The 14,437-nt window shown below is 39.9% G+C and overlaps 1 protein-coding gene across 1 annotated transcript; it reads right to left on the bottom strand.

The window, feature by feature from the left end:
• Positions 1-442: 442 nt before the first annotated feature.
• Positions 443-1,201, bottom strand: LOC110114534. The gene has a single exon (XM_020847449.1). The coding sequence runs from the start codon at positions 1,199-1,201 to the stop codon at positions 443-445; it is 759 nt and encodes a 252-aa protein (XP_020703108.1).
• Between the last annotated feature and the right edge of the window lie 13,236 nt (positions 1,202-14,437).

Here is a 14,437-nt window from a genome sequence, read left to right as displayed (position 1 = left end):
GGGATTCGGTTGAAGGGCTAAAAACTAAAATGTCGTCGAAGTATACGACACAACACTTGCCAATCAGTGGTTTTAAAATTTCGTTCATCAAATGCATAAATGTGGATGGTGCATTACACAAACGAAATGGCATTACCTTCCACTCAAAGAGACCGTCTCTGGTCTTAAAAGCAGTCTTCCATTCGTCGCCTGGCCGGATTCGTATCTGGTGATAACCGCTACGGAGATCTAATTTGGAGAATACTGTAGCACCAGTCAAGTGATCTAGCATGTCCTCAATCCTCGGCACCGGAAAGCGATACTTAATGGTTAACTTATTAATTGATCGACTATCAATGCAGATTCGCCACGATCCATCTTTCTTCGACACCAACAAGGCGGGCACGACACAGGGGCTCAAACTAGGCTGAATCATTTGCCTCTGAATTAGCTCGTCAATTAACTATTGCATTGCTTTATGTTCTGTTGGGCTCATTTTATAATGCAAAAAATTGGGTAGAGAAGCTCCCGGAACCAAATCGATTTGATTTTGTATGGTCCTCAGTGGTGGCAATTCCTGGGGAAGTTCGGTTGGAGCTATGCCATCAAATTCGGTCAGCAGTTGTTGCAGGGATGTTGGATGCGAAGTGGTTTGGAGTCTTGAATTCTCCTCAGCTACAAAAACAGCCAGGATTCCCTTAGCTTCATGCCCAAAATGGATAAGGAATTTTCCTGTAACTATATTCAAAGCTAGCCGAGTCCCTGAGACAGAAGATGGTGTGCTGTGAGAATTTGGAAGTAGCCGCAACTTCCTGTTCTTCCACTCGAAGGAATAAGAATTAGTGCGCCCGTCATATAGAACACCAGTGTCGAACTGCCAAGGTTGCCCTAGAATAAGGTGGCACACATCCATGTCAATGTTGTCACATAACACTTCGCAATTGTAGTGTTTTCCATTGGAAAAATTGACTATGCACATCTCCGATACAGGAACTTCCACACCACGCTTCACCCAAATGATCTTATATGGTGTGGGATTTTTCGTTGTCTTTAGCTTCAATGAATTAACAGCAGACTGCGAGATGATGTTCTCGGTGCACCCGCTATCGATCAGTAGATCACACACTTTACCACTAATCGTGCATTTTGTCTTGAATATGGCATTTCTCTTTGTAGGAGACATCTGACGTGGAGATAGTAGCAATTTTTCTAGGATGCACATCACTGGCTCACCTTCAACTTCTTCATAATCTTCTTAAGCTTCTCCATCAGCTCCAGTGGGTTGGGTCTCGGTTTCGCCTTCCAACAGTTGGACTTGTTGACGATTTGGACACTCGTTGGACTTGTGACCGGGTTGAAAGCACCGGAAACACTTCAAGGTAGTTGGCCGAGTATACGGATTGTCTTTGCTGGGAGCTTTTGCTTTGTTGGGAGCTTTGTTCTAAAAGGTTTGTGTAGCCGGTCCAGGAGGAGTATGGCTTTTATAGGCAGGTTTTGCAATAGTATTACTGGAACTCTTGCCATCAAGTAAGGGATTATCAGAGAAGTTCCGCCTGTTGTTATATGCCCTCAATGGACGATTCAACTGCATTTCAGCCTTCAAGGCGAAATTCACTGCCTGCAACAATGACCATATGCATGGAATTCAATTCCAATTTATCCTGGATGCCATCTTTTAAACCACCAATGTATCGAGCAACAATCTGATTGTTAGACTCATTAAGATTATTACGGGCGCTGAGGAGATAGAATTCTTCAGTGTAGGAGCTAACAATTCGATTTCCCTGATTGCAGTGTTGGTATTGAATGTATAATAATTGCTCAAAATCAGTGAGTAGGAATTGATTACGAAGCAGTTGTTTCATTCGAGACCAATTCCTATCAGGTCCCTTTCCTTCTCTATACCGTGTCTGTAGAACTTGTTTCCACCAAGCGCTTGCTCCCCCTTCAAATTTGTAGGCCACGTACTTCACCTGCTTATCCGTCGGGATATCCATGTATTCAAAAAATGTTTCGACCGACCGCTCCCAATCAAGATAATCCTCGATATGCAAGCGTCCTTCAAAAAATTTTATATCCATCTTCACTCGGTATTCACCATGTGGTTGCTGTCTGTGTTGCATTCCCATTCTTCTAGGTCTCTCCACATGAAAATATCCTTCATCGGGAGAGTTAGACAAATACGGTTGCTGCTGGCTTTCACCTTCAACATCGGACGCAGTGATGTCAATACCATATGCACGTGCTTCTGGGCGGAATCTACCCATCGGACGCTCTCTCGGACGCCATTGCCGTCGGTCCGGTGACGTCTCACGATTCGCTGGTTGATTCCTCGAGCCTAACTTGAGGCTTTGAATTTCAAGACGCATCTCTGTGGTAAATCGGCAAAAATCTGCCTTGAGCTCGTCCAGTTGCCTGAAAATCCTGGATTGTGCCGCCCACATTGCGTTCTCGCCTTGATCGCCGTCAAGGGCGTTGTGTCTGCTACTCTCCGCCATCTCCGCAGCTTCGCCGACCTGGCTATGATACCAACTTGACGTGGAAGCCTCGTTACTTGCAAGAGAAAAGAGCAGAACACAAGAAGAAAACTAGAGAAACCAAAGAGCAGAGCTCCAAACTAGAGTAATATCGGTAGTAGTATTCAATCTCCCTTCTCCTCCCAGCTAATAACAAAATATACCTCCTAAAAGAGGCGTATCACTAAAAACGGAAAAAAAAAGAAAAAGGTGAAACGACTGTACTATAGCCTTTAGTTAGTCAAAACTGTTGCAGAAATAGGATAGTGGGAGTATAACCAAAACCATGTGGGTAGTAGAATGATCTTGCGGAAAAGGTCTCAGCTAACGTGAGCCCACATCAATGTCTATCCATGATATATGTGTGAATACATTGTCTATAATTCGAAGATTACCTGATGAATGCAATATAACCTAACTATCTAGTTTACATAAAAAAAAACAAATGGTCAGAGAAAAATTTATAAGTTCAAATAACATATATTATGATGTTTGTGTTTTTAATCTTTGTATTTTTTAACAAGAAATAAGTAGAAAATTATAAAAATTTAGCCAACAACGCAACACCACAGAGATAGCGCCGCAGAGCCATATTTTCCCCCAGCATCCCAGTGCTACCAGTTCAGCGTTGTAGCTGTACGTCAATGTGTCGGAAGGTGCTGGAGAGCTTAGAGATGAAGTGTTATGTGGCTGCAACGCAAAATCAACCTGTGCCTCGATGGAAGGTAGTTAGATTGGTGAGTTGATGCGACAGATGGTGAACCTACAAGACCGATGACTCAACAGCACCGCAATGACACCAAGCCAACACCATACAACTCATTCAATTATTTGGCCTAGTCTAAAAATTGTAGCTTTTGTGTTCATATAATGAGGTTGAAATTTTGGGGAGTTATGTGTGCGTGAGAGACTGAGAGTGAGTGTGAAAGACTGTTCTAGAGAGAAATTAGCTCGTGTATTTGTTAGGAGTCATATATTGTTCTGGATCGAAGTGTAGGAGTGCGAATTGTTAAGCAGAACTCACTCTCCACTACTACCTGTAGCAGCAACTGAAAGCTGACAACCTCTCCTCCGGCAGCCGCCTACCTTTTTGCCTTTATGCTTTATGTAACTATCCAGGGTAGTTTAGACATTAGACATCTTACTCATGTGTATTTATATCAACACTAGCTACAGTAAACATATATGGCTTTTATCCAAAACTGAGTCATCTTCTTCCTTTAGCTCCTCTGCGTTTTCGTTCTTGTGCCGGGTCTCCAGCTCTCTTCATGGTATCAGAGCCCATCGCCTAGTGGCTCCTCTACACGTCCAAAATGGGAGACTCTACGCCCGTTTCTGCTGCGTCTACTCCACAACCAGCTCAACACGAGATCTCGAGCAGCACAGACGTTCATATCCCACCCACCCTCAAATTTTTGCTCTCCAATATCAAGAACGTCATCAACATTCAACTCCTTCCAGATAACTACCCAACTTGGCGCTCCGCTATCCAAAAGTTATACGCAGCCAATAGTTTTTCCGGTTACTTGGACGGAACACAGCCGTGCCCTCCTAAACATCTGCTCACTGCTGCCGGCCAACTTACCCTCAATCCCAAATTTTCTTCCTGGTCTTTGATAGATCAAAATCTATCCGTCGCTCTATTCTCTACGATCCCTACTTATATTCTTCCCTACGTGTTGAACCTCGACACTACCGCTTCCATCTGGAAGACTCTCGAGCAGCGTTTTTACTCTACAAAATGGATCAAGAGTGATTCAGTTGAAAAATGAATTTCACTCTTTGTCTATGCAAAACAAAACAATGACCGAATATCTTGCTTCCGTCAAAACGCTTGTTGATAACATTAATGTCGCCGGCGGATCTGTCGACAGTGAAGACGTGCTACACTACATTTTGAATGGATTGCCTTCTACCTACCAATCTTTCAAAACTTATATACGATCTTCTCTTCACCCTATCAGTTTAGACAACCTATACTCACTACTACGCAGTGAAGAAGTACAGCAAACCACTGATGCCGTCAAGGAACTGTCGCTGGCGGCCGCCCCCTCCACTGATCCAACAATTGCTCTATTTTCGAACAGAGGTAGAGGACATGGACGATTCAATAACTCCAGAACTCGCGGCCGTGGCTCTAGTTCCAATCGTCCTCCTCGCACACCCCGTTTTGATGGACATTGCCAGATTTGCGGCAAACCGGGACATTCTGCCGTGACTTGTTGGCACAGAGGCAATTTTCAGTACTCTTCTCCCAGCTCTTCATCAGATGTTACTTTACTTGCCAACAGCTCAACTTCTGATACGGTACCTTGGTATTTAGATAGCGGTGCAACCGCTCACTTATCTCCAGATCCGCTTCCCCTGTAGCAACCTATTACTGGTAAAGAACAAGTGCTGGTAGGTAATGGTACACCTCTACCCATCCAACATTTTGGTAATGGCCTCCTACCCACTCCATTTCGTAAGCTTTCCCTTTCTTCCTTACTTCACGTTCCTCATCTTACTCACCGCCTTATATGAATTTCCAGACTTATTAATGACAACAACTGCTCTGTTTTATTTGATAAATCTTGTTTTGTGCTTAAGGATCGGAAGACCAACAAAATGCTTCTCCACGGTCCCTGCCATAACGGTCTCTACCCCATTCCTATCGTTCCAGCACCTACAACTCATCTCGCAGCCACAACCACAACCACCTCATCCGCCGATCAATCTCCAGCTACCGTCTGGCATCGGCGCTTGGGTCATCCACATACCAAAATTCTTCAGACTTTACTTAAACAGCTCTGTCCTGTTTATGTTTTTCCTTCCTCTAAAATTTGTAATTCCTATGAGCTATCTAAAAGTCACAGGCTTCCCTTCTCCCCCTCCAACCATGTATCTAGCTTTCCTTTACAATTACTGCATTTAGATGTTTGGGGTCCTTCCCCGGTACTTTCATATGACGGTTACCGTTATTATCTCAAAGTACTCCTGGCTGTTCTTAATTAAATTCAAATATGAAATTCCACTTCTATTAATAAAAACCATTAAATTCCTTGAAAAATAATTGAACCATCCCGTTCGTGTCATCCGCTCTGACAATGGTGGCGAATTCATGAACTCCACTCTCCAGATGTTTTTCTCTCAAACCGGCATATCTCACCAGTTAACTTGCCCCCATACTCCTCAACAAAATGGCACTGCCGAACGGAAACACCGTCATCTTATAGATACTTCCCGCACTCTCCTTATTGATGCAAACTTACCTTCACATTTCTAGACAGAAGCAGTTCACACAGCTCTCTACCTCATCAACAGATTACCCTCTTCACATAATCCCAAACAATCACCTTACGAACTCCTCTATCGTCGTTCGCCGAACTACCATCACCTCAAAATATTCGGGTGCCATTGTTACCCATGGCTTCGACCTTACACCCCACATAAGCTATCTCCCCGTTCAATTCCTTGTCTGTTCTTCGGTTATACAACTCAACAAAAAGGCTACAAATGCTATGATCCTAAAACTGGCAAAATTTACATTTCACGTCATGTTACCTTTCACGAATCCTCAACCATCTCTGCTACACCACCACCCCCTTCCATCGCTACTCCAGAACACACACTTGCCTTCCCTCCGCTTAATTCCAAACCTCCCTCTAAATCAAACACGTCCAACCACAATTCAGCCCATTCTTCTGTCTACTCACCCAACACAGATATTCACATTCCCTTTCCTTCCGATTCCTCCACATTACCAACTGTTCCAGCATCTTCAAACAACCTCTCTTCTTCCCCTTCCACCTTACCTCACCACCACATGGTAACAAGATCGCAAACCGGTTCTCTCAAACCCCGCCAGATCCTAGATCTACAACACTCTACCACCTCCGACTCAATTCCTACTTCCTATACAACAGCTTCCAAATCCCCCCACTGGCGCAATGCCATGTCCGCTGAATTTAACGCTCTTCAAACCCAATCAACATGGTCCTTAGTCCCGCCACCCTCTGACCAGCATATCATCGGCTGCAAGTGGATTTTCAAAATAAAACGCCTTGCAAATGGTTCTATAGCCCGCCACAAAGCTCGACTTGTGGCTCAAGGGTATAAACAAGAATATGGCATCGATTATCTAGAAACTTTCAGCCTCGTAGTCAAATTTCCCACAATTCGACTCTTCCTCACTATTTCTCTACACCACAATTGGCAAATATTCCAGCTCGACGTTGTCAATGCCTTCCTTCACGGCAACATCGATGCAACCATCTACATGACTCAACCTTCTGGGTTCATCGATCCACAATTTCCCAATCATGTGTTCCTCCTTCATAAAGCTCTCTACAGCCTAAAGCAATCCCCACGTCTCTGGTTTGCAACTTTATCCTCCTACCTAATCACCCAAAAATTTCACGTCAGCAGCGCCGATCCATCCTTCTTTATTTTTTCCCAACCCGGCATCACTGTCTACATCCTCATATATGTGGATGACATCCTCATTACCGGCAATGACTCTCCCTTTATTTCTTCGCTTCTCAAAAACCTTCACACAAAATTTCAAATACGAAACTTGGGCCCTCTTTCCCGCTTCCTCGGAATCGATTTCACTCGCACTTCTACTGGCTTCCATCTCTCTCAGCAATCATATATAAAAGACCTCCTTCTAACTACCTCTATGATCAATTGTAAACCACTAACCACACCTCTACCAAATAAACCTCCTACAAATTCCGCTCTCCAAACTCCATTTTCTCAACAAGCACTTTTTCGCCAGTTAGTAGGTTGTCTACAATATCTGTCCTCCATCCGTCCGGACATCTCATTCGCGGTTAACAAGCTCTGCCAACAGATGCACAAGCCATTACTACTCCATTTCCAACTGCTCAAACGAGTCCTAAGATACTTGGCAGGTACCATCAGCTATAGTCTGTTTATCCCAAAGACAAACCTTATCCTCACCGCCTACTCAGACTCTGATTGGGCGGGTGACTGTATTGATCGGAAATCAACAACAAGATATTGTATATTTCTCGGCAAATCCTTAATTGCCTGGTCTGTCAAGAAACAGACTACTGTCGCAAGATCATCAACAGAAGCGGAATACCGCTCTTTGGCTGCCGCCTTTGCCGAGCTCATTTGGATTTTCCATCTTTGCAATGATTTCAACATACCAATCCAGACAACTCCAGTTTATTGCGACAATATATCAGCCCTCTCTATTGCGCGCAACCCGTTCTACACGCTCGAACCAGACATATTGAAATTGATCATCATTTTGTTCGGGACTTTATCAACTCAAAGCAAATTGATGTTCAGCACATGGCCACTGATGATCAGATAGCTAATCTCTTCACCAAGGCCTTACCTGTTTCCAAATATCAGCATCTCAGATCCAAGGTAATGGTCGTTCCGCCCATCACCTTGAGGGCCAGTGTTATGCAGAACTCACTCTCCACTACTACCTGCAGCAGCAACTGAAAGCTGACAACCTCTCCTCCGGCAGCCGCCTACCTTTTTTCCTTTATGCTTTATGTAACTATCCAGGGTAGTTTAGACATTAGACATCTTACTCATGTGTATTTATATCAACACTAGCTACAATAAGCATATATGGCTTTTATCCAAAACTGAGTCGTCTTCTTCCTTTAGCTCCTCTGCGTTTTCGTTCTTGTGCCAGGTCTCCAGCTCTCTTCACGAATGAGTCTATACTTTGGAACCTGGTCAATTATAACCTTTATTCAATCATTTGTACTAACTGTTTTGCTTGCAGCTGGTAGGGAAAGTGAGGACCAGCATGGTCATATTTCGCAGGTACACTTTTTTTTTTAAACTTTTCACCGACATGATCTGCTTATGAACTTCTTTTTATTTTCTTTTCTTGCAGATTAATAACCATTGACGTACGTTTGAGCTAATTACCTGATTTGATTAGCAAAAGATAATAAAGCTTTCATTACCTAACACTTTGAGTATTCTACTCAGATCATACATGTTCATATATATGTTAGCAATTATTCGGATACTGATACATAATCACAAGCTTTGACAAGCAAAATTAGCTATTCATGTTCAGTCTTAAAATCCAAGGTCTTATGAAACAAAATAATAATAATAATAATAATAATAATGAGATTGTATCATTACAGAAAACACCAACAAGTGATTGGACCCATACGAGGGCCGGCTCTTCTCTCCATTGCTAGTTAAACTGAGAGCTATCATCATTGAAGTAGTTGAAAGATTTAGCCTTGCTCCTGCTTGTGCCCACACTCTGTTCTCTTTACTGCAGCATTTGCATCCTCTAATCTCTCACCTTTTCCTCTCTTTTCTTCTCCCAAATCTATAGTTGTTGTGTTTTCTTTTTGCCTTTCTGCTGTTTGACACCCAATTGAGTTTGCTGTATTAGAAAAGGTAACACGTGAAAAGAAGGATGTGAGATAACTCCTTCGGCATGGGATGACATGGCATGGCCATGGAGGCCATCCCATCCATCGAACTCCCATGACATCATGCTTACATCATTAAATCATCATGCACCTTCTCTTAAATGTATGATAATGATGAGTTTAGGGACTGAAGAGGGTTTTGATACGTATGATTTATGATTATAATATCAATAACCAAGATGTTAATTATGATGAAATTCTTATAGAAACACGTGCATGTGCACAGTTGCATTTGTTTGAATATTCCTGTTAGAAAAAAACTCATTGGCTCTTTTTAAAGATAAAAAAAACAGCAAGCACTATAAAAACTGTACTGATTACGATTAGGGGCATAATAATGGTGGTAGTTGAGCAGTCAGAAGATTTATGGATTCTTAGGCTAGCTTATCAAATCCTCGAGATTAACTATGGGCATGACAAATTCCTTGTTCAACAAAATATTTATTAAATCAGGTTCATGTTATGCTTGATCAAATTTTAGCTAAATCTAGCTCTATTTACACATGATCTTATACTCAATAACATGAACCAATGAAGGTGGTGGCCAAAGATGGTGGTTGGTGGTTGCAGTGGGTTGTGGAGGCTACAATGAGTTACGGTGATTGGAAGTGGCAGCTAATGGGGCTGTAGTTGGTGGCACTCAGTAGCGAATGGCCACTGGCAATGCTGGTTAGCAACGAGAAAGTAGATTTCTTGTATTAAAAAAGAAATACGCAAAAATATAGTTGAGTTTACCAATTCATAAAAAATGAAATGAGGAGTGAAAAAAGAATTCACTAAAATTTTACATTTCATTTCTTTTTCATCCAACTAAGCACCAATAATTTCAAAACCTTTGCATTTGAAATGCTTTACACATGCTTTACTTCAATCAAAATAATCTGTAAATAAAAGATAAACAAATGGAATATATAATATATATATATTATGAGGGTACAAAAAACATGGTTCAGAATAAATATTGATGTTCATAAATTTAATTCACATTCTTTGTTAGAATTTGGCACATAGTTTTCTCTATTGGTTTACTGACGTTTTCTACTGGAGTACTCGCTACTTGGTATTTAATAATCAATAGTTTGTAATTAAAAATTCAGAATTTGTTCATAAAGATATTCAAACAATAATAATATTTAGATAAGTTCCATATTTATACAAGTAATATTTTATTTCTTTGAAAAAATATCAAGTTTAGTTTCAACAAATTAAATAAGAAAAGAAATTCAAGGTTCTGAGTATTTTACCAATTCTAACGTTAACCTTGAAGGATATTCTAAGGGCATAAAATGATCAGACATTTTTCCCTAGATGCATGTCATGTGCCTTTGGCGATTTGAATAAGGTGAAAAGACTTGGGATCTTTTTCCAATTGTGGATAATTAGGTGATCAATTTTGAGCTCATCCTCCTGCTCTTTTGCGCCGCTACTGACGATTGGCATTCCCGGTGTGCGAGCTGCTTTGCGTTCATTATCTTCCTCCTTGCGCTTCGTTTTGTTCGTATTGTTAGTGTTTTGAGTCTCTACTCCTTTAGGTGCCGTTAGGGCTTATTTTTCTGATGGAGGTGGTCCTGCAGTGAAACGTGGGGGAAATCTGCGGTAGAACGACTGTGGAGGAAAGAAAAAAGAGTTTTTTTAACCTAGATGGTGATGGATCGTCCTCTCCACCTAGATCTAGATCTTTAAAGAGGTTTTATCAGGCACTGCTGCTTCAGGTGATACTTCCCTAAGTTTAACAGTCAGTTTTTAATGCGCGTCCCTGCTGTATATTGTCGGATGAGGAAGTTTGAAAACTTGCTTTCCCCTATTCAATTTACGTTGGTTGGTAAATGGCTTGCGTCGTCCTAACCTTTGATGTCGATTCGAAATTTTTCTCTTCGCTTAAAACTATCCGGCTTTTACTCTGTGGGATTTATTGGATGCTAGACATGTTGCGACTCAATATCTACGATTTAGACTATAGTAGAATTTTTTTGCTAGAAGATCTTACTTCATTTCAATTTATCAAAATGAGTGATTTGAAGCGAACTCCGTTTTTTGAATTAAAGAGGAGTCTCACCAATTGTTCCTATTTGGATTTCGTTCACTAATCTCGTCTTCATTTTTCAATTCGAAAAGTACTTCATGCTTTAGGTCGATATTTGGTAGGCGCCTGTCAAACGGATCAGCTACGCCTCCAAAACTCGTCCTCGGCTTGCTAGAGTATCTGGTAGAAGTTGATATTTTCGAAGAAATATCCTACAGAGATTTGGGTGGGTTCGAAAGCGTATGGGTATTTGCAAAAAGCAGAATTGAGAAAGTTCCTTGCTTTTGCGTGCACTGTAAGATGCACGGGCTGGTGTGGTGATTGTTTTAAACTAAATCCGGGTTAAAAAGTTTCTGGCTTGCCGGGGGGAGGCTGGGATCTAACCGAGAACATTAAACATATGTGCGACTCGAGAAATCTAGCGAGGAAAGTTAAATTACTCAGGTGGTACGTCTCCGACTGTGCAAGAGCCTATTATGGATGGTAGTGAAATGAGAGGTGATAACGGATAGCTTGTTTCAGACGACTGATGTGGGGTATTCTGTTTGAATTAGATTCTGGTAGATAATAATGTGGTTACAATATATCTAGTGAGAATGCTACTGATCCCTAAACTTTTCAGTTTTAATTTGAGGATATGCTAAAATGATTTGCCCCGTAATTCTATTTCTGTGGAATATTTGAAAACTCTTTGATTTCTAAACAGGGCAACAAGGAGGGGATAGCGTGATGAATGAATTGGGGGAATTCGTGAGAGGAAGGTGAAGTTGTCTAATGCGAATGAATTGTGATTCTATGAAAAAGAATCATGGTATGGATTTATTTGACTCTTTTTCAAAAGCTCAAAAATCGGTGGCAAGGATATTGCGGTTGTGAGGTGGTAAGGTAAAGGGAAATAAAATCAGTTGCCCTGTCACCCAGGTCCACCAGGCTAAAACGCTTCTAAACATTTAATGATCTAAAGCTCTTATGTGGAATGTTAGGGGGATTGGTGGTAAGTCTTCTAAAATACGTGTTAAAAACCTTTGTAGGATTCATGATATTAAAATTCTTGTTTTAAGTGAACCTCTTATCAATGCTAGTTAGAATTATGATATTTGCTAAATTTTTGGGTTTCTCAATATGCATTTTTCGAATGTTTCTAAAAATTGGATTTTGTGGAAAAAGTTCATTTCTCTTGACATTGTTGGTTGATGGCCGAATCAAGTTGTGCATTTTGTAATAATTATGTGGGAATTGTATATTGTTTTGTCTCTTTTTGTTATGCTGCTTGTAATTAGAGCTTGGCCGTATTAATGTGTGGAATATATGGTTTAATTTTGGTGCTTACATTAATTGCGCCGTGGTGTGTTGGGAGAGATTTTACAATGTATGTGCGACTTTGCTAAATGAGAAGGGGATGGTTGTAGAACGAATTTGCTAGCTATGATGATTTAAACAAATGATTAATGATGTGATATTTATATGATATTGGTTTCATTGGCAGCCCTTTTTACTTGGAATAGGGTACGCTGTTTCAAAGGTTAGATAGATTTTCTGTTGTAATAATGATTGGCTGCCACTTTTAATGCTACTAGTGTGGAACATTTGGAGTAGATCTACTGTCTGATCATGCCCCACTTCTTTTAAAGGTGAATGTTCTTAACCAACGACCTTCTTCTTTTTAGATTTAAACATTTGTTACTTTCATGATATATTTTAATTCTGTTGGAGAGCAATTGGCATGCTCCTGTATTTCAGGATAATAATATAAAGGGTATGTTGAGACTTTAGGCTAATTATCTAGATTAAACAATGTTGAGATATCTGAATAAAAAACGTTTTTAAAGAAATATTTTTTTAAATATTAAGGCTGCTGAGGATAAAGTTATTGGCTGGAGGGAGGTACATGGAGAATTCTAATATGGAATAATGAAAAATTTAAATGTTGCCCTAAAACGGCTTTAATGTAATTTGCAATTGTCAGGACAGAGCTTTTGGAAACAATCAAAGGCTATGCTCAAGTTTGTCCACTGACGGAGACGAAAACATCCAATTTTTTATGCTATTGGCCTAATAAAAAAAGAAAAGGACACTTATTCCAAAAAATTGTGACTAATGAAGGTGTTGTTTTGAGTCTAATGAAGTTTAATTATAAGGAAGGGGGTTGTTTCTTTGTTATTGTTAACAGTAATGCTTATATTTCTCCTTTTCTTAACACTGACATTATTCCCGAGCTCATAAAGGATGATGATAATATTTTTGCTTTGTAGTTTACCAAATGAATTCTGAATTTTTACATGTCTAAGTAGATATGAATGGAGACGCCTTACGGCGGGCCCTTGATGTTTTACTACTAATCTTTTTCAAAATCGTGGGCAGACAGTTTATGGTGATGTTATTAATGCTGTGCAGAGACTTTTTTAGAGGTATACTCTTACCCTAATATTTTTCTTCTTTTAATTGCTCTGATCTAAGATGGAGGGTAGACAATTGCGTGGAAGAATTTAGCCCATTAGTTTATTACTTTCTTTAATAAATTGAATTCCAAAAATCATTGCTAGTATGATAGGCCAATTTTACTTCCTAGAATTATAATATTTAAATATAAATCAAATGTTTTCGTAATGGCTAGGAGTATAAGTGAACTTCAGTTACCTGGAGTCATAAGTGCTAAAGTTCCTCACCTAGGGCCTCTGAAGGAACATCTACTCTATGTATATTGCAAGATAGACTCTTTTTGTATTTAATATAATATGATTTTTGTTTAAGCCTAGTACATAAATACTTAAGGCATAGTTATTTGATAACTTTGAGATTAAAGAATTCTCTACCTTTATTCAAACGCAGAATATTAAGGCTCTTTTTGTCTCATGGTGCGCTAGTTTAAGAAAGAAGTTTAATTCTGTTCATATAAATGAATAGGGCGAATATGTATCATTACATTCTGCTTTCTTTTTTCTGCTGATATCATTAATCTGGTTAGTAAGTCATGGGGGTAAGTTAATTAACTCTTTAAAAGGTCTTCTAGGCAAGGGATGTTTAGATCTCTTTTCTCCTTCTAATACTAATTAAAGCTAAGGAGCACTACTCTTATGCTGCTAGGTTGGGATTTAGAAGTTATTATGTATGCTAAAAAGAAGCGTTTTTTTTCGATCCTGCATAATTTCAGTAAACGAATAAGACATGAATTTCTTCTAATTTCCATGGTATAACTCACATAACTGGTTTTACTGATACGATTCCTTTTTATTTATTTTATAACTAACGAATTCTAATCAAAAGAATGTTGAGATTTTAATGAATTATTAATCTTTCTAAGATTAGATGTTTATAGTGGTCTGTGCAATTCTCCAACCACGCACCATTTTGATGCAACTCTTACAATTATAGGGACAGAGTCGGATACAAATCAACAGAAGAATTCAAAAGCTATTTCAAGTGGCGAAAGTGTAGTGTCTAATTATGTCCACAGGTTGATAAGGAGGGTTAGGTACGCTATAAATAAT

The sequence above is a fragment of the Dendrobium catenatum genome, unplaced genomic scaffold (genome assembly GCF_001605985.2).
Source record: "Dendrobium catenatum unplaced genomic scaffold, ASM160598v2 fragScaff_scaffold_578, whole genome shotgun sequence".
NCBI lineage: Eukaryota > Viridiplantae > Streptophyta > Magnoliopsida > Asparagales > Orchidaceae > Dendrobium > Dendrobium catenatum.
The sequence above is the reverse complement of the archived record's forward strand: the minus strand, read 5'-3'. Positions and strand labels throughout refer to the sequence as shown.